The following is a 24,838-nucleotide window of genomic DNA, read 5'->3' as shown; positions in this document are numbered from 1 at the left end:
GCGGCCAATGCTCAGCTCACCACGGCGCAGGGTTTCTTCTCCGCCGGGGGACACGCCGGGGGAGGGCTGAGGCCCTAGTGGCGGGGTGAGGCGTCCCGGGCCCGGGCTGAGCGCCGGTCTCCGGGCTGAGCCGGGGCCGGGGACTCCCCCCTGACGCACAGGAAAGCCGGGAGGCAGCGTGCAGAATAAAGCGCGCGGCGGGCAGGCGGGGGCAGGCAGCCAGCCAGCCAGCCGCCCGGCGGAGCTCAGCCTGCGCGCCTCGCCACCCGCGGAGCGGAGCCTGCCTGGGGGCGCCCCTCGGACAGGCAAGTGGGAGCAGCGGGCGGGCGGGAGCGGGGCCGCGGGCTGGGGCTGCCGCTTGCTCGCGGGCACCGGGGGGGTGAGGGCAGCCGGGGGCGAGCTCCGCTCCGCACCCTTCAGGCTCTGCTGGGGCGCCGCTTGGCTTCCCCGGGGGGCCCGGGCCCCGCGCGCTCCCCCCGAGCCGAGCTGAGCCGGCCCGGGGGGCAGAGCGAGGCGGGCGCCGGAGCAGCGGCTCTTCGCACCCGTCGAGCTGCCGCCCGCTGCATGGGGTCGCCCAGAAAAAGCCGGGGAAGCCCGGCCCCGGGGGGAGCGTAGCCCTCAGGGGGCCCCCCGGCACGGCCCGCTCTTAGCGCTCTCTGGAGGGAGGCCCCCCAGCTTGGGCAGGGCTTGAACCACGTGCCCCTCGGGCCGCTGCACAGCCCGGCAGCTCCAGGGCCGAAGAGACGCGGGAGGGGGCAGTGAGCGCCGCACCCGCGGGAGGGGAAGGGCAAGTTTCTTACGTGGGCACCTGCAGAGAAGAGCGGATGGACCAGAGGCGCGAGGCCAGACAGGAAATGGGGGACAGAGACTAGCTCTTTCGGGGGTCACGTTGGCCCTCTTCGCCTTTGTTCCACCTGTACGCAGAACCCTGGTTCCTCTGCAGAGCAGCTTCCTTGCACTTGTCCCCCACTGAATATGGGTCCTGGCCCTGTTTTGTGGGGAGTGGGGTGGCCTTCCCTGGGTGAGCTCTGTGTTTGGAAGTTCAGTAAGAAGTCATTTTCGGGAAGCCTCTGCGGAAACCCAAAATTTGCACGGAAACGGCCTAGAGCAGAGTGCCAAGATAGCCTTAAGAGATCATCTTGTTCTACAGAACGGTAGAGGCCATTTGTGTTTTGAAAACACATTAATCTAACTCCTGAAAGAAACTGAACAGAAGTGGATGCTATGGCACTGTTTTATAAGATTCCCACTTGTGCACAGTGTCCCTCTTAACAGCATAGAGCTTTGAGAATTAAACAGATACATTTAGACATAGGTCCCAAAACTAGGGGGTGCTCCTGCACCCCCCCCCTTGAAGTCATTTCCATCATTTTATTTATATATATAAAAAAATAAATAAGAGTGTTTACAGCTTGGTTCAATGGCTCTGGCACCTCCCCTATACAAATTGTTCCAGCACCTCTGCATTTACCTTGTGTGTGTGAATTTGATAATTTCAGAAGATACACATTTTGAAGCCCTTGTGCTTTCTTAAAGTACAATTTAATTTAACTGTTTAGAATGTATTTATAGAAACAGATCATCCAAACTGTATAGCACATTCCTATTACAGTTATGGTGTCAAAATAGTAAGTTACATTGCAACATTAAGAAATAGTCCATTGCATTACCTTGCAATATCAACTATTTATACTGCACTGGATGCTTTAGAGTAAGAATCTAAATTAACTATATATTTTCAGTTTAACTTTTAATTTTTCCTGGAAAAAAGGAAAGTACTTTTTGGTATGAATTTGAATAAAAGTCTGTGCTTCCAGTTGTCTTACAGGTTGTTTCACCACAAGAGATAAAATGAACATGGCAAATCTATGTATGTCTTGTGACTAAAAGTGAAATGGAAAGCATGCCACAATGTGTGTTTTTGTTTGATCTGGATATGCTTAAAAAAAAATCTCCCATTTACAAAACAGGCCCCAATTGTACAAAGGGTCATGCAGGTGCACAGGACTCTTTGCTGCTTTTAAAAGCTTACACTGCAGACAAAAATCCTGTAGTCCTTACTTAAGGCCTTATTAGGTATTCTTGGCACATCTAAAACTCTGGGATTCCCAAAAGCCATCTAATTCTATTAAAGTTTTGCTCAAAACTCCTACTGAAAATAGATTCATGATGTCTAAGGCCAGAAGAGACCATTGTGATCATCTAGTCTGATGTCCTCTAAAGCTCAGCCACAGAAGTTCCCCAAGATAGATGGATGGATGGTGTGTGTGGGTGTGTGAGAGAGAGGAAAAAACCCACAAGTCTTGAGATATGCAAAAGACATCATCATCAGTATGGAAGGAACACATGGATTTGGCTCTTTGTATGCATCACTAATCAGTTATGCAAACTGTAAAGTTATCAATACAACTGCAGAAAGGGAATGAAATGCTTTCATACCCAATTTCCAGAAAACAAAAAGTAAATAGTTGGCAACATTTCTTCTGTTTAGTGGAAAAGAAAATGTAAAAAGGTGGCAGACTGAAAGATGTTGTTTACAAGTGATGTTGCAGGGAGTTTTTATAAATTGTAATAATGTAATCCTGAAGAAATGAACACTGCATAAGATCTGCATATAATAATCAATGCATAAATATTCACAAGCTTCTTTTTGGAGAGAATTGCCATATATTCATAATTATATCTGGAGGAGGATAAATCAGTAATTATATAAAGACCTCAGGATTTGGCTGTTAATCGGTTTTTAAACTTAGGCACTCTGACTTAATGTACAGCACTCAATAATGCATCACAAGGCCAAGTTATGCAGTACTTACTAAGGAAACAGGTTTCACAGTGATAGCCGTGTTAGTCTGTATCAGCAAAAAGAATGAGGAGTACTTGTGGCACCTTAAAGACTAACAAATTTATTTGAGCATAAGCTTTTGTGGGCTAAAACCCACTTCATCCTACTGTATTTTCCACTGCATGCAGCTGATGAAGTGGGTTTTAGCCCACAAAAGCTTATGCTCAAATAAATTTGTTAGTCTTTAAGGTGCCACAAGTACTCCTCATTCTTTTTACTAAGAAAAGACTCCCATTGGCCTCCCTTAATTTTGCCTGATTAAGGCCACAGGACTCAATTATGCCCATAAAGTACTTCAGCTTCTTCAGTGTTTTTCCTTTGGTTCCGTGAAAACTAAACATGGAAGTTCAAACACAAACATTTTTGAATAAGAATCTCAAACCATAAGGTATTTTTATTTCCCTTTATTAAAATTTTAAAGCATCTAAAAAGCTATTTTTAATTTGTTTGGATGACATGGAACTGTTCCATTTCAATTAGACAAGAACACTTAACTTTGTAGTTTTGATTAATTTAGACATTAACATTAATATCTTAGTATCACAATTATATTAAATACCCTATGTTTTTACCTCATCTAAACAAAATGATTTGATATCAAAACAAGTTGTTCAGTCTTGAGAATTAACTTTCTGGAATTTGGAGTCTGTGGAAAATTGATTTTGTTCAGATTCAGAACTAGGGTTTTAAATAAATATATATCAGGATTTTCCACAGAATGGAAGTTCTGTTTTGTGACTAGCTTTATATATAACTCAACACAACAAAGTGAGACCAAAAAAATTGAAATATCAACAAGTCACCCAAAAATAAAGTTCTACAAAATTGTTACATTTTCAATTAAAACAAAATGCTTTGTTTTAAACTTAGAGAGATGAGTTGGGTGAGGTGATATCTTTTATTGGACTAACTTCTCTTGGTGAGAGAGAGAAGCTTTTGAGCTACACAGAGCTCATCCTCAGGTCTGGGAAAGGTACTCAGGGTATGTCTACGTTGCAGTTTATACACCCATGGCTGGGCCATGCCAGTAGACTTGGGCTCACAGTGCTTGAGCTAAGAATCTGTTTAGTTTTAATGTCTGGGCTCAGGCTGAAGTCTAGGCTCTGGGACCCTGTAGCTCAAGCCAAAATGTCTAAACAGCCCCTTAATCAAAGCCTGTGAGCCCAAGTCACCTGGCATGGGTGCACCACAGGTGTTTAATTGCAGTGTAGACATATCTAGAGTGCAACAGCTAAATACAAGGTCAAAGAGATAGACCTTATGCTAAAACTTTTGCTAAACTAAGGGGCCATTCTAGGTGAAATGGCCGATTAACACCCTGTAGTCATAGGATAAAAAATGGGGTTAGAGGGTTACAGATTATTGTAATAATAAAAACACTGAATGTATGGCTTAAGACCATGTCTGACATTATGAAAATTCAAAATAAAATGTTTCATTTTGAATTTTCACATTAAAAAAAAAACCTGTTAATCTACATTTGTCTCAAGAGACTGACAGTTCCATAGTCTTTTTCACTCAAAACACTTCAACAAGCTGTAATTTTTGTGCAGCACCTAGCACAATGGGGCCCTGTAAGCAGTTCTACTCGCCACAGTATCATCCCCAGCATCCCAAATGGGGCAGTGGAGGGATTTTCACCTCTGGAACCCCCCTGCTAATCACCTCTTTGGCCCTGTGTCTGTCCACAGCATAGTCCTCCAAGGATACAGAAAGCCCAAAATAGCAACTCACACAAACAAAAGGGTCTTGCACACTGCTTGGGCTCATCTTCAGCCCACCCTCCAGACTCAGCTTGTGGGTTACCTTTAAATCTCTCTGGGACCTTTCCTAGAATCCCTTCTCAAACTCATTCCATCTTCCACCCCCTATTTAAGAACCTTCTACAGAAACCCTACTAGAGACACCCTGTGATTCATCTTCCAAACTGAGTTTTCTCAGCCCGTTTGTGAGGCCCAGGTGTCTCATACTGTCCCCTGACCTCAATTAGCCCTACCCCCTCTAGCTAAGATGGGGCTAATTACAGCACAGGAGGGCTGACTAACCAGGGTTGGCTGCCTAAAAAGGGCAATCCACCCTGTTAGAGGTCCCAAGCAGAGATTGGGGCTTTTAGGTAATATCATTATCAAATAATATATAGTAATAATAATAAAGGCGCTAAAGGTCATTGCAACATTTTTGTTGTTTGGGTATTTTCCCCTTCTCTGTTTTACTCTGAAATATGCAAAATATCTGCAGCATTAATTGGTAATGACATTTTACAACATAAACATGTAAATTAAAAAAATAAATATAATGGTCTAAATTCTCAGGCTTACTCCCTCTCTTTTGTACCACTGAGACCATGCTACGGATACTGAGCTGATATAGCTGGTTCCTTTGTCACTCCATCTTTGCAGTCCCCAGCGTAGGAAGTATGTCAGGGGTGGGGAGGGATGGAGAGAAGTAGGCAGGAGCATTGGCTGGAACATGATTCCAACTGGTGCACTTTAGAGCAGCCTCTAAACTACTCTAATGTGTGCTCAGGATTAAGGCAGAGAATCAGAGAGGTATAACCAGCTTCCTGATGGCCACTCCTTCCACACTAGTCTGCCCACACTTCAGTACTGAAGTTAATGTCAGTTTTGCCTGAGTAGGGAATGACAATGCTGGTCTAATGCCTGTCCCTCACCCCCATGCAAGCTCATCAGATGGTGTCCTATTCTTTGTATTTGGCTTTCTTTCCAGTACTAAGTTTACCGAAAACATACAACTACAATCTGAAGCAACCCCAAGGTACAATCCTTCTAGGTGAGATAGAAATAGAGATGCTTAGTCTAGGTATGAATTTCAGAGTGGGGCAGTAGATGCCCTGATCATGACTACGGTTTCTTCTCTCATTTCTTATGTAGCCTTCCCATTCTTGGGTTTGGAGCCAGCAAGAACACACATTTATAGCCATTTAAGATGTACTAGAGCAGTGTTTCCCAAACTTGGGACGCCGCTTGTGTAGGGAAAGCCCCTGGCAGGCCGGGCCGGTTTGTTTACCTGGCCTGTCCGCAGGTCCGGCCGATGGCGGCTACCACTGGCCAGGATTTGTTGCTCCAGGCCAATGGAAGCTGCAGGAAGCAGCAGCCAGTATGTCTCTCGGCTTGCACCGTTTCCAGCAGCTCCCATTGGCCTGAAGCAGTGAGCCGCGGCCTGTGGGAGCCGTGATCAACCGAACCTGCGGATGCAGCAGGTAGACAAACCGGCCCGGCCCGCCAGGGGCTTTCCCTAAACAAGCGGCGTCCCAAGTTTGGCTTTGTAAACTACTTTCCTGAAAAGGGAAATACTGTTTAAAAAAAATCACCATTCTGTCTGAAATGTTTATGATCTACTTTTATGAGTCTTTCACACAGCAACCAGGGAGAGAAAATTGTTTACAATAAAAAAGGAAAAGGTGGTGTGAAACCACAGAAATCTGCCGGGTACCCAGATCGGTATAACACCTGAGACTACTGTTTGCTCTCTTTTTTTTTTTTTAAACTGAATAATTCACTGTTTCAGGTGGACAGTGTCTCTTTGAAAGTGGAAAAAATGAGGGGTAGGGGGACTATGAAATTATGTGACAAAGGAGGAACATATGCTGAAAACAAATGATACACTTGCTATGGAGTGCTTGTGTAGTATCAAAGATTATATATTAAATATTAAACCAATTTCACCATTTCTTTTATAGTATGTCTCAGTGGAGTCAAGTCCAGCAGTTGGAAATAAAGTTTTTGGAGCAGGTAGACCAGTTCTATGACGATAACTTTCCCATGGAAGTCCGACATCTACTAGCACAGTGGATAGAAAGCCAAGATTGGTAGGATTGAATGTTCTTCTATATACTAAGGTTTGATTTGTGGAAACTATGGTTTATACAGGCAGATTTCTAGTATGTTTGCTTGTGAACTGTGCAGGAACATGCTTTGCAAGAAAAGTGTGCCTTTAGTTATGTATTAAAGGCCATCTTATTCACATAGCATGTTGCCCTTTATTTATCTGAGAGATTCAGAGTGAGTGAAACATTGAAAGTGCCAATGTTTTCACTACATTAATTTACTAATTACAGATTTCCATGGCATATATTTGATTTGTCAGGGGCAGATTTATAATAAAAACACTAATTAGTGTTTAGGGATCTCTTTCTTGCTTTGATTTTTAATAAATCAAATACCACGTACTTTTTAAAGAATTATTTTTAAATAAAAAAGCTGAATGTCATTTTCTTTATCACACGTTTATTGAAATATGGCTTCATCTAGCTTTAATGAAGAGAAAAAATTAAAGCTTAATATAATCAGATAATACATAATCATTCGAGCTGTCCTATATCTTTTAGAGCTCAATTTTCTCTCTTTCAGCCTCAAATTTTAGGTGTGTTTGAATAGATTTTTGTTTGGACTCATCTCTATACAAAATATATTTGTTTTTGAATATTAACATGACAGTTTTTTGCATGAAAAAATGTCAGTTAGTTTTAGGTTGGTTTTTTGTTTGTTTGTATTTTGTAGTGAAACGGATTCATGTACTCTTTGCTCCAAACTGCAAGAAGCAAACTACCTTTTAAAAAAGTCTTTACTTGTTTCCTTTATTTCTGAATTTTTCACCAAGATGCAGATTATAACTGACTTAGCAAATAACTTGACATATATCATGACATTTTTGTTCATTCACATACATGTTTCATGTTAATAATTTTGTGTTGCATAGGGAGGCCGCTTCCAATAATGAACCAATGGCAACAATCCTCTTACAGAATTTGTTAATACAATTGGATGAACAGTTAGACCGGGTTTCTCAAGAAAAGAACCTCCTGTTGATACACAACCTGAAAAGAATCAGGAAACTTCTTCAGGTAAGATTATTACTGCAGATTGCCTTTAGATAAATGTGTACCTTCTTACTGATTTCTAAGGCAAAATCCAACTACCCTTGAATTCAGTTCAATTCTGTTTATGTTCTTAAACTGTGCTCATCACTGTAGTATTTAAGCAACTATGGGAAGATCAGACCCTACTATCTCCAGGCAAAATTAAGTTGACACTTATGGTTAACTTCTGTTCTTAGTTACACTTATGGAGTAACATGTATGTTTTCAGTGGAGATTGCACAAGTGTAACAGCAGAAACTGGGACCCAGGGTCTTGATATGCAGACAAATCTCAGTTTTTGCAAGTGACATTTTGCAACCTTGGCTAATTATAGGTGCAATATTAGTAAAATGGCTAATTACCTGATTTGTGGGCAGAAAAGCAGATATTTAACTATGAATAGTTGTGTATACATACTCCTGGGGGAATTCTGCGCCAAAAAAATGGAAAATTATGCACACAATATTTTAAAATGTTGCAAATTTTATTTGTCTAAATAACACTACATAATCATGCCAGTTTCAATTATTTTGGTAATTTATTTCAAAATACCCGGTAGCAAGTATGTCTACAGCAATACAGAGACACACAAAAATTCCCGTAGGAGCAGAAAATTAAAGAAACCTCTATGACAACCCAGTTTTTTCTCTTAATTAATTAGCCTCTTAGAGTTGGTAGGACAACTCCCACCTTTTCATGTTCTCTGTATGTGTGTGTATATATATATCTCCTCATTATATGTTCCATTCTATGCATCCGATGAAGTGGGCTGTAGCCCACAAAAGCTTATGCTCAAATAAATTTGTTAGTCTATAAGGTGCCACAAGTACTCCTGTTCTTTTTGCGGATACAGATTAACATGGCTGCTACTCTGAAACCCAGTTCCTGTTTCTCTGCCTCCTCTCCCCCAGCCCAGATAACCTCCCCCTCCCTCCCAGAGCCCAGCTGTGGGGGGCCCCCCCCAGCCCAGACACCCACCCAGTCCCTTCCAGAGCCCAGTCATTGCCTCCCCAGCCCAGACCCCCGTCCCTCTATTGCCCAGGGTTCCAGAAGGAGAAACAGCCTGTTGTTGGGTCCCAGCCAGGCTTGTGTGGAGTTACCTGCACGCCACCATCTCCTTCCCTCAGGGCGTGCAGGGTAGGGTGACCAGATAGCAAATGTGAAAAATCGGGACAGGGGGTGGGGAGTGATAGGGGCCTATATAAGAAAAAGTTCCAAATATCAGGACTGTCCCTATAAAATCGGGACATCTGGTCATCCTATTGCAGCTGCTGGGAACCTTGTACTGTACTCTCCTCTCCCCCCACAGTGTCTTCTATGTGTGAGCTGGGCTCTGACGGGTCCAGTGGCCCCTAGTGGTGGCCAACAGCACTGCAGCCCATTTCTGTGGGGGGAAAGGAAATTAGGCACAAAACCCATTAATTTCTGCAAAATTCTGAATTGCGCAGTGGCACAGAATTCCCCCAGGAGTAGTATACAATTCATTACAGACACAAAACTTCAGGCACAGTTATTTACAGGTGAAAAACTTCAGCCAGCACTGGATATGAGGCTCTGGAGCAGTGGTTTTAAACCTTTTTTCATTTGCAGACTCCTAAAAAATTTCAAAGGGAGATGCAGACCCCTTTGGTTATCTTAGACATAATCTGCAGACTCCCAGTGGTCTGCATACCACAGGTTAAAAGCTACAGTTCTGTAGCATATAGACCTTCAGTTTGATAGGTATCTAAGATTCTTTTGATAAGCTTACACGTTTTTCCATCAAACTTTTGCTCAGTGATATTTTCTTTTATTGATTGGAGTTAGTAAAACATAGTCTAATAAATGTTTGTTTATGGTAAGAATTCTGGGAAAATGATAGCATTTAGTTAATGATTTACTTCCTGTTACAATTGTGCCTTCTGCACAAAGCAGATACATATCTCCGTTTTATGAAAGGTTTCTTTCCCTTCTTTGATGGTGGCATGTTTCCTACTGGGACTGCAATGACTGTTGTAGTTCTTGCAAAGGGTTATCTTTATTATATGTACTGCAATGGAAAATCTTAACATGACACTGCCAATTACTTTGTTCCCTTTATTCATTATTGGTGATGGCCTCTTAGAAACTTGACAATATTTCCATACCTACCAATGTTTCCTCTTGCATTATTCAAACACTATTTTTCTCAGGTGATTTTCATGCAACTTGAAATTAAAGTCACTTTTTTTGTTTCCATCCTTGTTTGTATATCAACGTCATCCATAATTTCAAAACAGTTAAAACAAATTTATTAACTGCTTCTTCTTCTGTAGAGAGGCCCAGCATATTGTTATTGTCTTGGTCCTAGGACACACAGCCATAGCATGGTGGAAGTATTGCTGCATCACTCTACCAGAGGCATTCTCTCTGCAGGATCGTACATACAGGAAGAATGCCTTCAATGGCGTTGAGATGAACAGTCCTGACAATATTTTGCAGGCTGAACAGATACGCATTTTATACAGTCACCCGCACCAGATGCTTGATTATAGGGATTTGTCTATATTTTTATTCAGACTTTGTTTTGGTATTTGGTTTAGCTCTTTAAATGTTCCCCTCTTCCCTTTGCTATGTATTTGATTAAAAAAAAAACTATTACCAAATGCTAGAAACGTAACCAGCTCTAAACAAATGTGCACTCTAAATAACCTGTAGAATATAGGACAGATTGGGACGAGCACTCAGGTCTTCAGTGTACTTTCGTATACATGTATGTGTGTGTTTAGATAAGTCTTTTGTGTGTGTAGAAGGAAGAACAAAATGTCCTTAGGTCCTGTCACCCCTGCTGGGACAGATACTGTGCTGTGCCTCTTGGGAGCTGCAATGCCATAGATGCATACTAGTAGGGGGAGGCAAAGGTGGCTCTGAGCTGTCTTTTCTGGCACCTGGATTCTGATCTGGCCAGGATCTGAAGTGGTAACCAGAATATATTAGAACAACCGTAGGAGCCTTATGTTCCTCTTCTGGGTTGTATTCTCCCCCAGCCTCTGGTGGCTTCACTGCAGCTCTGTATGCTAGTGGAACAGCATATATGGGCCAGAGCAGGAGGCATAATGGACCCAGAGTCTGCCTTTTCCTGCCCCACAGCCATGATCAGATAGAGACTGCATAGAGGCTTGGCAACCACTGCTCAGCCCACTCAATGGCTGGCTTTCTCAAAAGAAATGCCGCACAAGTGGGAGTGTACACTGAATAATTCTCTGTATCCCTATGCAGGATTGGGTATTAAGATCCCAGTCTTGCAATCTGCTCCAAGCAGAAAGGTCCTTGCATGGAGTTCCATTGACTTCAGGAGCTTGGGGTCTAAAGGTTTACAGATTTTCTTGACAAGACACTGTTCTGCCTATTAAAAAAAATGATCTCAGTCCTGACCTTTGTGGTAAAATATTTCCATCTGAGAAAAAGAGCAATAGTTCTCTCTATTAGTAACAATGCTGGCCTGTCTCAGTTTTATCACGACAGCAAAAAACTGATTTTTTTAGATAACAAGCTACTGATATGGTTTCAGAATAGACATGTCAACCACCAGACATTTAATAGCACTTTCACTATTAGATCGTTTTCCTGATTTTTCTTTTATGACCTTTAATAGTAAAACCCGCAGTCTAGCCTGATTTCCACAATAACTGCTACTGGCAGGGGCAGAGCTGATTTCGTGAAATGTTCCGTACTATAGATAAAAGCAAATAGCTTGTGGCGCTTTTTAAAAATAAACAAACTGTAACGAACACACATTTCATTTAAAGTATTACCTGTCTGGCCTTGAAATTTGTATAATATAATTTCTGCTTACATCTTTAACCTAAATATGTGCTACAGGGCAGAATTCCAAAGGTCCAGAGTTATTGATACAGCCCCTGGATCTTCAGTTATCAAAACTAATTCCAATCAGTTTAGTTCTGTTGGGCAGGTAGAAAAACCACTACCACAGCTGTCACCAGCCAGCACCTTTGTTGTTCTCATTTATTATTTGTCAAGCATTGAAAACATACCGAAAGCTGTACAGGACACACAATGAGATAATCCCTATTCCAAAGATACTAAAGTATACAAATCGCATGTGGGAGAGCAAACTTGGCATCTTTTCTCATACCTCTTTGTGCTCTAGGCTGGGCCTAAATCCTTGGGTGCGCCAGAGTTCTGCTTAGCACACCTGAAGAAGGGTGGCAGGGGCACTTCCCTGATCCCTGGCACAAGTAAGAACAGACACAGAACCCCTCTGACTTGTACCAACTTGCAACTACTATGGCTGTTATTCCAGCAATCCCTTCTGGTGTTGCAGCACACGCTGGCTGTGTCACCTCCTGTCCCAACACACCACCAGTGCCAGGGAAAACAGGCAATTGGGAGGATGGGTTATAGAAGTAGGGAGACTTTCTATTGACTTGGAGAGGGGTTAGACTCTTAATGAGAGAGGAAAGATATATTTGTAATTCATCTTCTACTTTTTGGTGACTGTGTGAACAGTGTTGGTTTATTTATCTCTGAAGGTTATAGCCCACCTGACTTACTCTTGGCTCTCTCTAGTGCAACATTTCTTTGAAATTTCTCAGTTCACTCCTCTTCCTTCCCCTCTACACCACACACACACACACAAGAAGCTACCCAACCTCAACACATGATCTGAAAGTGGAGCTTATTTATTATTTTAAGCACAGTTCTGTTATAACTTTAAAGAACACTTTGTCAAGCTTGACAGATCTGGAAGCTATAATTTGTCTTCAAGTACAAAGGCTGAAGCAGTCTGTCCATAGCAGTCACCGCTATGTTCCTGAGTAGAATTAGTTGCAAAAAGAACTAGTGGCACTGAAGTTGCAATGAAAAACAAAAAAATGTTATGGATGTTCCAATGTGCACTAGTTCCTTCTATCAATAAATGAAACATACATACTCCTGAGCCAAAACACAGCTGTGAATGGCATCCCCAGGACCACACAGAGAACCTGTTCACAGAGACTCAGAGAGAAGAAAGCAGAGCAATCCATTGAATTTACCAATCTGGTATTGAAGAGCCCTATTTACTAGAGATGCTATTTTCCAATGGACACTTAAAAAACACATCTTGATATCTTTATCACACGACATTATAACTTATGATTAATTAAACTCAGGACAGATAGCTGCAATGGGGGCGGGGGAGAAAACAGTCCCAGCAGGGTAAAAGGTCCTCCTCCCTATCAGGGCTGACTCTAGGTTTTTTGCTGCCCCAAACATGCAAAAAAATAAAAACCAAAAAAACCAAACAAACAAAAAAATACACACACCTCCAAGAGCGCAACTGCTGAAGGAAAAAACAAAACAAAACACACCCGGAATGCTGCCCCTGAAATTGTGCTGCCCCAAGCACGTGCTTCATTTGCTGGTGCCTAGAGCTGGTCCTGCTCCCTATCAACTGAGGAGGAGTAACCACAGGACAATCAGGTTCAGCTGAGAAGGGGTTACCAAAAACTCAGTTAGGATCAGCTGAGAGGGAGTTACCCAAGATCAATTAGGATCAGCTGATTCCAACTAAGGGCTGCCTGAGACCTTTTTAAACCCTCCCCTGTTGGGAGAAGGGGGGAAAGGAGAGAGAGAGAGAGAGACAGAGGGGGGGGGAGGGAGTCCTGCTGCCAGTAGGTTAGGAGCAGTGAGCTTCACCAGGAGGGGAGGCTGCATTCCCTCCCATAAGGGAGAAAAACAAGCTAAAAGGACTGGTGGAGAGAAGGAATGGACTTCCCCTGTGCCACCAAGAGGGACTATTTTACCCAGGCCTGTCTCCCCAAGGCTAAAAGCAGCTGAGGCTGGCGAGACCAAAAAGGTGCCTTGCCACAGTTGTTAGGGTGGACCAGCCTTTACAAAGGGACACAACACACGTTACCAGTGCCTTGCACAACTATTTTCTAGATGACAATAATAGTGGGCGTTGGGGTCGTTTGGTGGTTGTAATGATCTTGGGATTCATTAAATAATAAACCAGTGAATGAGACAGGAATAAAACTTTCATAAAACAAACAGAAGCAGCAAAGAATCCTGTGGCACCTTATAGACTAACAGACGTTTTGCAGCATGAGCTTTCGTGGGTGAATACCCACTTCTTCGGTATATCTTTTTTATCAAACACTCTCCTGTTTGATATAAAACAAACAGGAGCGTGTCTCTGGTGAACGGCTGCACACAGCCATAGGGAGTTCCCAGGCCCCACTGTCAGGGCACATCTCTAAATTCCTATGACATACTGTCCCTAATGAAGGAGCATCTCTAAATTACAGTAACTCCTCGTTTAACATTGTGCCACTTAACGTTGTTTCAATGTTACGTCCCTGCTCAATTAGGGAACATGCTCATTTAAAGTTGTGCAATAACGTTGTTTGGCTGCCTGCTTGTAAGATTCTGTGGAAGAGCAGCGACTTTACAAGGGAGCATTGCACAAGTTCCACTTCTCCGCCTCCTCCTCCTCCCTCCCACCCAGCGCTTCCCCCAGGGGCTTAGGACTTTCTGGGAGGGAAAGTAGCGGAGATGCAGCGCTTCCCTGCTCCTCCCCCTCCCTCCCAGAAAGTCGGGGGGGAGGGATGTGACATGCTCCGGAGAGGAGGTGGAGTGGGGGTGGGAAGAGGTGGGCCTGGAGTGGAGCGGGGACAGGAAGAGGCAGGCCTTGAGCATTCCCGGCAAAATCCGAGCCTGTTCTCCAGGGAAGCTGCTGCAAAGGTGCTTCCTAGTGTCCTTGCCTGCAGCGGGCTGTGCCTGTGTGGGGTAAGCCAGGGGCACTTCCCAACCACAGTACAGTACTGTACAGTATACAGTATAATGCCTTTTGTCTGCCCCCCCAAAACTTCCTTGGAACCTAACCCCTGCATTTACATTAAACCTTATGGGACAGTTGGATTAGTTTAACATGGTTTCACTTAAAGTTGCATTTTTCAGGAACATAACTGCAACGTTAAGTGAGGAGTTACTGTATCATCTTTTACAAACATATCTCTACAGATACGTTTGTTCCTGGCTGTGGAGGGAAGTTGGGTCTAATGGTTACAAATACCTCAGCCAAACACATAGATTTGGCACATTCAGTCTGAAAGGCAGTGTGGCTATCAATGAGTATGTGTCTCCCATACTCAAAACAGATTTCTATTCACAGCTCTTCCTGAACTGTCTTTGTGCAACCTCTCAGTTGTCCAATCAGTAATATGTGGGAGATGCCTGCCTCCTAAGCTAGAGGTATGAGACTTTGCTCAGTAATAAAAGTTGTGAAGCGCATTGAATTATTAAAACCAGTTAGTAGAAGAGCTGACACTATAACTCATGGTCTCCTTCCAGTCCAGCACTCCTTCCCTGGTCAGAGCAATGCTGCTGCTACATCCCATCTGGGCCTCAGGTTTTGAGTATGCTCAGTGCAGATGGCAGGAAAGTGGAGTAGGGAAACATGCTCAGTTTAGTTGGATGGCCAGTGGAGCTTGAGCAAGCGCAGTGCAGATGGAACATTCAGAGATTTTAGCAGCAAACCTTTAACAAGCTCCGCAGAGAAAGTGTAAATGATTATTTTCAGATCTGATGGATTTTCATGGAAACAGCAAAAGACATTGTGTACTTTTAGAACAGTTCGTCCCCCCCACACCCACACCACCTTCAATCAAATTTCAAGTTCCTGCTCTAAACCACGAAGATATCAGACATCAATGAAACAGCTGAAAAAGCATTTCATTTATTATTTATTTCAAGTTGGATAATACTAAAAACAATTCCTGTACAAGGCTCTAGACACCCTAGTCTTGTAACATTAGGAAAAACTACCAATTTTTATTAACTTAATTCTCAGAAATAGCCAATATAGCAGAAAGTATTAAAAAAAATTAAAAAGCAGCTTGAAGCAGAGAGCAAGCATGGAAGACCTATGTCGGAATGGTTAAAATCTGCCTGAATTATAAACCACTGAAAATAGGGTGTGATAATGGAAAGTACTGGTCAACTTTAAAGTTGCTACCAGCTCCTTCTTTAATACATGTGTCTATCATTTACTCCTCTATCCACTGCTTAGCTGAAATACCATTTCTAGGTATTAATCTGATATAAATTAGTCTATAAATTGCGTGAGGATTTCTCTGCATGACTGGCACTATGTACATCAAAGTTTTAGGTGAAAACACTGGACATTGTTATTTATTTTGTTTTTTATTTCTGTATTCAGTAAATTAGATTCAAGAAAGTGAAAGCTATAGAGATGAGATTGGCCTGTCATTGCTATGATCTTGGGTGGACGCTATTACAGCAGGTTTACTTATGAAAGGTCTTATTTTCCGTACATCCACCCATAGAACTCCCATTCACATGAATAGGAGTTCTGTGAACAGATGAAGGGAAGAAAGGGGAAAAAATAAAACTATGCAGCTACAGTAGTTGTTCATGCATAAAGAAATCAGTTGGAGGGAAGTAAATCAGATTAGTCACAAATACAGTTTTTGTTGTTGCTATGACAACAGTGTGATGGTGAGGTTTTGAGCCTAGAAGTAACCAACCAGATAAAATGAGAAGACTGCAGGTAGGAGAAAAGTCTGCTATCATTTCTAAGAATTAGTTCCAAAATGAAACACAGCAGACATAACCTTAGACCGTGACCAATTATATTTGGTTTTTAAACATATTTGGAAATGGCTTAGCTAGGATTTTTATAAATGAGAATCAAAGGCAAAATGAGTCACATTCCTTTTATCCTTTAACTTTAAACTGGCAGCATTTTTTCAAATATATTATTTCCCTTCCCCCTAATGTGTGGGTGAATTTGGTACACAAGAGAATGAACAGTGACTGACACATTATATGGTGGGTTTACGATATAAACAAATGAAGAATAGGCACAAAGGCCCAGAATCATTCCTACTTGTAACCTAAGCCAAACTTTACCCTCTGATATCGAGATACCTGATCCTTAATTAGGAACAGTTTGCTTTTCGTATTTAAAAAAACGGGGTCATATTATATCATTGATTTTTAAGCAAATCTTACCATTGAAATCACTGGAGGAACTCTGCTTAATTCCGCGGCACGGTGTAACCCACAAAAAGGAGATATTTAGTGGGGAAATGAAGGACATGCAGTTATAACGTTACATCTCAAGAAGTTGAAGACAAATGGGAAAGGGAGCTCCTCCGCCTATTTAGCATTCAAGCTTTGGGTTATTGTGTAGCAGTTCATACTACTGGACAAAATCTGGATTTCCCTCAGTGCAAAACTCTGATTGAATGTAGAGGAAATATATGCACCAGCCAGCTGGGGCAGGGTGAGGGGGGACAGGCAATGGGAGTTTTTCCTGAATAAGGATCTAAGTATGCAGGGCTGGCCCTAACCCAAATGGCAACCCAGGTGAGGTGCATCTTTAACACCCACCCATTTGTTAAAAACTTTTAAATTTTATTTTTTTATTGCATTTGTAGCCCATTTCATGACTTTGATCCACGATTTGCATGCATGATTTATTCCTGTCATATAAAACAATAAAATTTGCATGCTATGATCTGTGAAGCTGTATTTATTCATGCCATATATAAGCAAATAAAAATATCCTTTCCTCTATGCTTAGACACTTTTTAATTTTAAGAATAATTGAAATGTACTAACATCAAGAAGTTGAACTGTGCACCAACATTGGGTGGACCAGTATTAAATAGTGTTACAGTAGGTGATAGCCTTAGAATGTTAATCCTAATCCTTTAGTTCAACAAGTCGTTTTTTTCACCTTTGCCCTTGTGAACTGAAGCACAGCATCAGAGAGATCAAACGACTGGTCAGTGGCATTTTCAAGTACCATCGTCAATCAAAATATCTTTTTAATGATCCTCAGCTTTGAAAAACTGCGCTCACCACTCATGACTGTGACTAGCAGCATGAGCAGAATCCTCAAAGCTATCCACACATGCTGTACATCATGAATGAATTGGAAAACTTGGAGTGGAAAGTGTGCTCCCCATCTTGCAAAATGTGATGAATGTTGTCCAATTCAACACAGAGGTCTTTATCATTGATGTCCAAACAAACATTCTCTAGGTGTCAGTGTCCAGTGAAGGTCCGTACAATTTTTCAAGAGTGTTTTCCTGTTCACTGGCAGCTTACTAAGGTCATGCAGAAAACCCCAGGTCTTTTTGTGGTGCTTCATTTGTCCAAACCTTTTTTTGATGGACATTCAAGCAGTGTCAACAAATGAGCAAAAAAACCTCCCTCTTGAATTTTTCTCCCGAGCTTCCCGTCACCTCATCTCTGCCCTCGTAACCAAACTGTCTCTTCTTCCAATGAATATGAATTTCCTTGAAGACAGGCTCAACTCCTGAGCTTTTTGCTATTTCTTCGGCAGCAGTGAGGCATATTCAAGTCCATTGTCTCTGTAGGCCACAATGAAATCAAGGCAGCTTTTCATCAAAATAGTAGCAGTCGCGATGTCCATCGACTGAGTTTGTTGTAATGCCTTGCTTACAACGTTTACTTGTAATTGTGCCAAACCACAATTGAGACCAGAAATTTGAAGTCAGTGATCTGACTTTGTCAGGCTTTGTCCTCGTATCAGATTCCAGCCTCAGCTTTATTCAAACTTCAGTCACTTGGTACCTCACTAGCCTTATGCTGTCAATGTGGCTCTCCCAGTGAGTGTCACTTAGAGGCTTCATGGTCAGATTTGTAACATTGTCCAAGAAGATCTTACACCTGATAGTTGATGCTGAGAACAGGGTGTATATCCTTTGTAGTACTCCGAAGACAGATATTGAATCTAAAGAAGATGCTGCTGCATCTGACATAACCAGTTTGAGGGAATGGCAGCCATAAGGCATGAAGAAAGTTCTTGGTTTCAGCACAAGGATCCTTGCCTGGATGCCACTGTTTCTTCCCTTCATATTTACACCATTGTTGTAGCCTTGGCCACAGTAGTCCTGAAGCTTTATTTTATTCTCACTCAAAACATTCATAAGCAGTTCTGTTAGGCCTCTTCCAGTAGAGTCATCCACAGACCGGAAACAGATAAAGTGTTCCATTACTTGGATACAGCCATCTTTGTCTTCAACGTATCTTACTGTAAATGACAACTTTTCACTGTGACTAATATTAGGACTGCAGTCCATTATTACGGTGTAGTAATCAATAAAATCAATTTGTTTTTAACTGTTTTGCTGTAGTAATGATCTATAGCTTCTTTATGAACTACTTGACTCATGCATAACATGGTCGTATTTCCCAAGAAGCTCTACCAAATTGAGGAAATTTAAATTATGTTAAACGAACAACTTATTTGACAGTCCCTGGAAAGCCAAATTATTCTTTGCAAGGAAGAAGGTAATTGAGGTATCAGATACTCCAGCACGTTCCTCCAGTGCTGGGTTTCTTCACTAATAATGTGCTGGTTTTCTGCATCTGTGCATTTATTCATCTTGAGTTGGCACTCGACCTCCATCCATTTGGAGTAGGCCATAAAATGGCTGTGTGACTTTTCATGTTACTTTAGAGCATCAGCTAAGTTATGCCAATAATTGTACCCAGAAAGCACAAGCAAGGATTTGGCATTCTTGTCAAATATTTTGCAACAAAACCAGGGCATTTTGTCAGTCGATTTTGAGAAAACTAGCCAATGCCGATTCAGTTTCTCACCAGTCTCAAGCCCTTTTTCACAGTGTGACTTTGCGAAGTGTTGCTTCTGCTCACTTACTGCAAATGTCACATCCTTGATTTTGCTCAGCCCATTCAAAATTGTACAATCAATATCAGCAGAGTTTAGGATCACCAGCCATAAAGCAGGATCTGATGTATCGATTTGTGGTGTCAGTTTTTCTCGCTGCTGTTTCTGCCATCATGCAAGACTGATTATTCATTATCATTTCTCTCCATTTCATGTAAACCAGATTTTTCTTTGTCATTACTCTCCTTTTCATGTGAGCCACATTCTTTTTTATCACCACTCTCCTTTATGCTGCCAGGAAAACTGGACAATTCTCCATCAGTTTCCTCGCATTTCCATTCCTTATCGTCAGATAAAGCTGCTAATTCCTTAGTAATAGGACTTCTATCATTTATGCTTTGCTCCTCAATTTCTTCTGTGCTAGGACGATTGTTACTGCCTAAAGCCCAATTTATGTTGTTCTGATTCTGATATTTTCCCATCAGATTTGCCCCTTGCTGCAAACTAGATTGTGATAGAGCTTTCTGCTTCCTATATTGAGCTCTTGAAGGCTTTTTTGGGGGCATCTTTTATTTTCAATGGGGGAAAACGGACAGTATTAGGGAGAGCAAAAGTCTATGTTCCATAGTCCTAGAAAGTCATCAAACATTACATGTGAAGCATGGCAAAAGTAGTAACAGTATTTCTTTTATATTGTCGCGTAGAGAGGGATTCGATAGATATCTCTGGCGTCTCATTAAATATGTCCTTTATTAGTCACTACTTACACTCTTCAAGTCTTAAAACACAAGTACACTTTTATTATTACATAATAAAACAAGATTCCCAATATCACAACTGGGCTCTCACTTTGTTCTTATATCTGACTGATTGGTGACTCCCCACCCCTTATATACTCGTGAAGGCATGGCTGACCACATTCTAGGAGTTTCAAGGAAAATGTAGTTCTCAGAAAGTCTGGACGGTTCCATGAGATTCTACAAAGGTCCAGAATGTTCTAGGAGGTTAGTGAAAAATGAATTCACATATGGAATACCTGAAACATTTTACTTCAAACATTCTGTTTTCCCTTACGTCGCTAGCAACAAAAACAGCACCCCAAGCCTGGCGCGCACCCCCCCCCCCCCACACACACACACCCGACAAGGCACCCCGGGTGATTGCCTAAATCTGTCCCTGTTAATATTTGGCCCATTTACTTCACTGGAAGCTCTTCCTGAGTAAAATTGAGTAATTTCAGGATTTATCCTATTAATGTACAGCAATTACATATATCAAAATGGACTTTCGCAGGCACTGCTTGTCATGTTGTAGATTCAGAGTTAGGAGACTGACTTAAGCAAAGTCAGGGAAGAGTTCTTCTCTTACCATCCATTCAGGACCAAACACTGGATATGGCATCAAGGGACTATCCTGAAAACACTTGACAAGTGTGGGAATTTTTATTCTTTTGGAACCAAATACCAAACTCCTCCTTGTTTTTCTGATCTTGCAAAGATATGCACTATATAGAAGGAACCCTTGCACGCAGATGGAACCCTGCTGAAGTCAGTGGGATTCCATATCGGTTTTGATAAGCTTGTAGGGTGCAGGAGTCCATGCTAGCAGATCTCAGTGCAGGATTGGGTCTCAGTCTTAATTCAGTCTTTGCTAGGAGTTTGTCCTGAAAAGGACTGAATAAAACTGAGTGAGGAGAACGGGATGCATCCATTGTGTTTTGGCACAGACGTAGTTCTCACCATCACATTCAAAATCATGTTAATGGATACTCTACTTATAGAGACTTACACAGTAAAGCTAAACTACATGGAAATGTCCGTTGTTCTTTAGAACTGGTTGGAAAGCATCTTATACCCTATAAATTTTTTTGACAACAACAACAACAAACAATTTTTCTGAACTTTTTGTGAATTTTTTTCAGGTTTTCATCTCAACTGAAAAATGTAGTCAGTCAGATAAAAAATGTTCAGTAAATTTTGCCTGCCAGTCTTACTTAATTTACTTTTCAGTAGCAAAAAAATAAATAAATAAAAGTTTTTGCTGCTGAAACTGAAAAAAAAAATTGGTGTCCAGGAAAATTTTATCAAAAAGAGACTTTTTTTGGAAAATTCTGTTTTAATTAAATAGTAATTTTCCATTGAAAAAAACGTTTGACAGAAAATTTCCAACCAACTCTGTTTTCTTTCCTTTTGTTGTTGTAGATGAAGCACACAATGAACTGAGTTTTATTTATATGCATCTCTCTATCTTAGGGTTTTATTTTGCTACCCATCACTGTAGTATCTGAGTGCCTCCCATGCAAAATCAAGAATAGAGAAGACACTAGTGGACTTCATAAAGTCTCTAGCACTTTTCTCGTTTGGAGGGCTCAGATCTCTCCTAGGGGTAGGCTTGTGTGTGTGTTGGTCAAGATTTTTGAAATTTTGTTTTATATATTTATTTTTGGTTGGTAAGGGTTAGGGAAAGAAACAGGTGTCAGTGTTGCAAGTACACCTCTACCCCGATAGAACGCGACCCGATATAACAAAATTCGGATATAACGTGGTAAAGCAGCGGGGAGCACCGGGCCCTTTAAAGCGTCACCCGAGCCCCGCTGCTTTACCGCATTATATCTGAATTCATGTGGCGCCTCGGGCCCTTTAAATCAGCGCCCGAGCCCCACTGCCAGAGCTCCGGTGGTGATTTAAAGGGCCCAGGGCTCTGGCGGCTGCAGGGAGCCCCAGGCCCTTTAAATCCCCACCTAAGCCCCGCTGCCAAAGCTCCGGTAGTGATTTCAAGGGAACAGGGCTCCCCGCAGCGGCTGGAGCACTGGGCCCTTTAAATCCCCGCTGGGGCTCAGGTAGCCAGGCTCGGGCGATGATTTAAAGGGCCAGAGGCTCCAGCCGCTGCGGGGAGCCCCGAGCCCTTTAAATCACTGCCGGGGAAGCTGGTCCAGTCCGGCATGCTGTACCAGACCAAACTCGATATAACATGGTCTAACTTATAAGACGGTGAGATTTTTTGGCTCCCAAGGACCGCGTTATATCGGGGTAGAGGTGTATCATTCTTGTGGTGGAAAGACTTGATATAGAGTTGCTGCACTGTAACTTTTCTCCTCAACCACAACGCTGCGCTCTCATGGGTTTATGATGTGAGCTAAATTAAACCTAAGTTTAGGCCAAATCCTGCCTTTCATTGCACAGTTGCACTAGAAGGAGAAAAGGGCTTAGGAAGCCTCTTCACCCTCCAGTCCCTTTCAGTAGCGGGAAGGAATCTAACTCGATGCTCTAGGGAAGGAGAATGGCTAATGCAGCAGCTGTGTAATCTTAGTCCCAAGAGAGCATGGTCTCTCAAGGGAACATGGTCAAAGCCCTTCTTCCCTGTCAAACTGGTTAGTGCAGATTGTTCATCTGCAGTATGTGCTAGGTCTCACATTTTTCCTTTGCAGCTGCCCATCTTAGGCCCTATCCTAGCAGGATGACTCTGGTAATGAGCAGCCAACATCCCACCTTTGGCCTCAAGCATGACTCCTATGAGTGGGGCAAGAGTGCTGGTTAAATATCTAGCCCAGGGGTAGGCAACCTATGGCACGTGTGCCAAAGGCGGCACACGAGCTGATTTTCAGTGGCACTCACACTGCCTGGGTCCTGGCCACCAGTCCAGGGGGCTCTGCATTTTAATTTAATTTTAAATGAAGCTTCTTAAACATTTTAGAAACCTTATTTACTTTACATACAACAATAGTTTAGTTATATATTATAGACTTATAGAAAGAGACCTTCTAAAAATGTTAACATGTATTATTGGCACGCGAAACCTTAAATTAGAGTGAATAAATGAAGACTTGGCACACCACTTCTGAAAGGTTGCCGACCTCTGGTCTAGCCATTTGCTAATATGTTTTTAAGGATGTCCCATATTTGAATGGCTAAACTATTTCATTTTAGACTTTGCTTTTTTGCATGTGAATGGTTTTTGATTAGATAGTATCTGTGAGGGTGATGAATGCAGTAATACTGGTGATCAGATTGAACCTTCTAGGTGCTACTGTACTACAAATAATAAATAATAATAACTTTGCTTTAAGAGACTACATTTCTTATTTCAACATGGTTACACAAGTCACTTCCCCAGTAAGAAAAAATGTGTGACAGATATTTCCTAAAATTGTTTTGTTTCACTGCAACAAAGGAAAGTGACAAAAACAGCATATGCTGTGAAATAGGAGATTCCAATTGGCGTTTAACAAATATTTCTAACAAACACCGTACTGAGAAGCAGCTGCAGAGGATGGAAACAATAGCCATTGAAGTGTGAGCTGCAGTTTCCTGTTAAAGATTATAACAGGGTGAGAATGGAACATATACAGAAACACTCAGAACATGATAGAGTGTTGTCTTTTAATGCCTGCTTCAGTGCCACATTGCCTCCCTTGAAATATCACTCCTTTTATACAATATATTTATTTTAATGCTCAGTGTTAAAATGTTACCTTTGATGCACAAGAGCAGAATTGTTTTTTTTTAAATCTTTTCATGTAGATTTAGTGCTCATGAACAATACCAGATTAACAACCCAGCAGACTGAATTCCACTATTTATCTACAAGCCAGATGCTGGTCAAGACGCAGGTGAAAACTTCCCCTTACTGCCCCACCAATGTAACTCAATCCTGACACTGACATCAGCAGTGTGAATTAATACCAAGTGGGGTTCTTATCTCTAAAGTAAATGGAGGCCAAATAAGCCATTAGCTGCTAACAACTTTTGGTTGCTAGTGACCTGGGCTAGATTTGAACCTGTGACCTAGGAAGGACAAGCTCTAGATCTCATTACCTAGTCCCCCTTGGACCTACCATCATCCTTTCTCTGTCTCCTTCAATCCTGTGTCAGGACTTGGCCTACAATGATGCATTAAATCAGCGGGGGTAAACAACAAATAATAGGAAAGATATATTTAATGTGTTCTGCTGTATAAGGCTGATTGACTATTGGTTTTCATTACTAACATCCTGTTCCAATAGGTAACCTACTTTAACCACCAGCATGCCCCACTAAAAATCTTGGCCTGGAGAAGGCATAATCCCATGATTTTCGCATTATATACCATTCTAGCCAACTAAAAGCTAGCCAGCCTGCCACCAGTACATTAGCTATGGTGGAGGATTTTATTTATTTATTTAATTGATTCCCCCTACCCACCCCCCCAAAATAAGGAACAACAGGGAAAAAAGGCAGAAGAACAAAAAGGTAATAAATTGGAAAAGGTGGGGAAGGAAAGAAAGTTAGCTGCCAGGTCAGCCCAGTTGCTGTGCTAAACTTCTGTCCTTCCAGGCAGTCTGCTTTTCCATCTAAGCAATATGAGTCATTTAGCTAGAATCACTGCTCTAGACAACCAAGCTTTCCATGAGAGTTTCCAAGATGATGGGATATATCTCAAAACACACGTCTGACAATTAATTTTAAAGAAGGTAACCATCATCACA

At 41.9% G+C, this 24,838-nt stretch overlaps 1 protein-coding gene across 2 annotated transcripts in view; it reads left to right on the top strand.

The window, feature by feature from the left end:
- Positions 1-239: 239 nt before the first annotated feature.
- Positions 240-24,838, top strand: part of STAT4 (signal transducer and activator of transcription 4) — a 67,234-nt gene continuing 42,635 nt past the window's right edge. For both annotated transcript variants that reach the window (XM_045031893.1, XM_045031892.1), the window contains exons 1-3: positions 240-305; positions 6,546-6,674; positions 7,565-7,709. In XM_045031893.1, the coding sequence (XP_044887828.1) occupies positions 6,547-6,674; positions 7,565-7,709 (273 nt within the window). In that variant the 5' untranslated portion in view covers positions 240-305; position 6,546. The remainder of the gene's footprint in view (positions 306-6,545; positions 6,675-7,564; positions 7,710-24,838) is intronic.

This window comes from Mauremys mutica, chromosome 10 (genome assembly GCF_020497125.1).
Source record: "Mauremys mutica isolate MM-2020 ecotype Southern chromosome 10, ASM2049712v1, whole genome shotgun sequence".
NCBI classification, from domain to species: domain Eukaryota; kingdom Metazoa; phylum Chordata; order Testudines; family Geoemydidae; genus Mauremys; species Mauremys mutica.
Note: the sequence above shows the minus strand (reverse complement) of the source record. Positions and strands in the feature narration are given on the sequence as shown.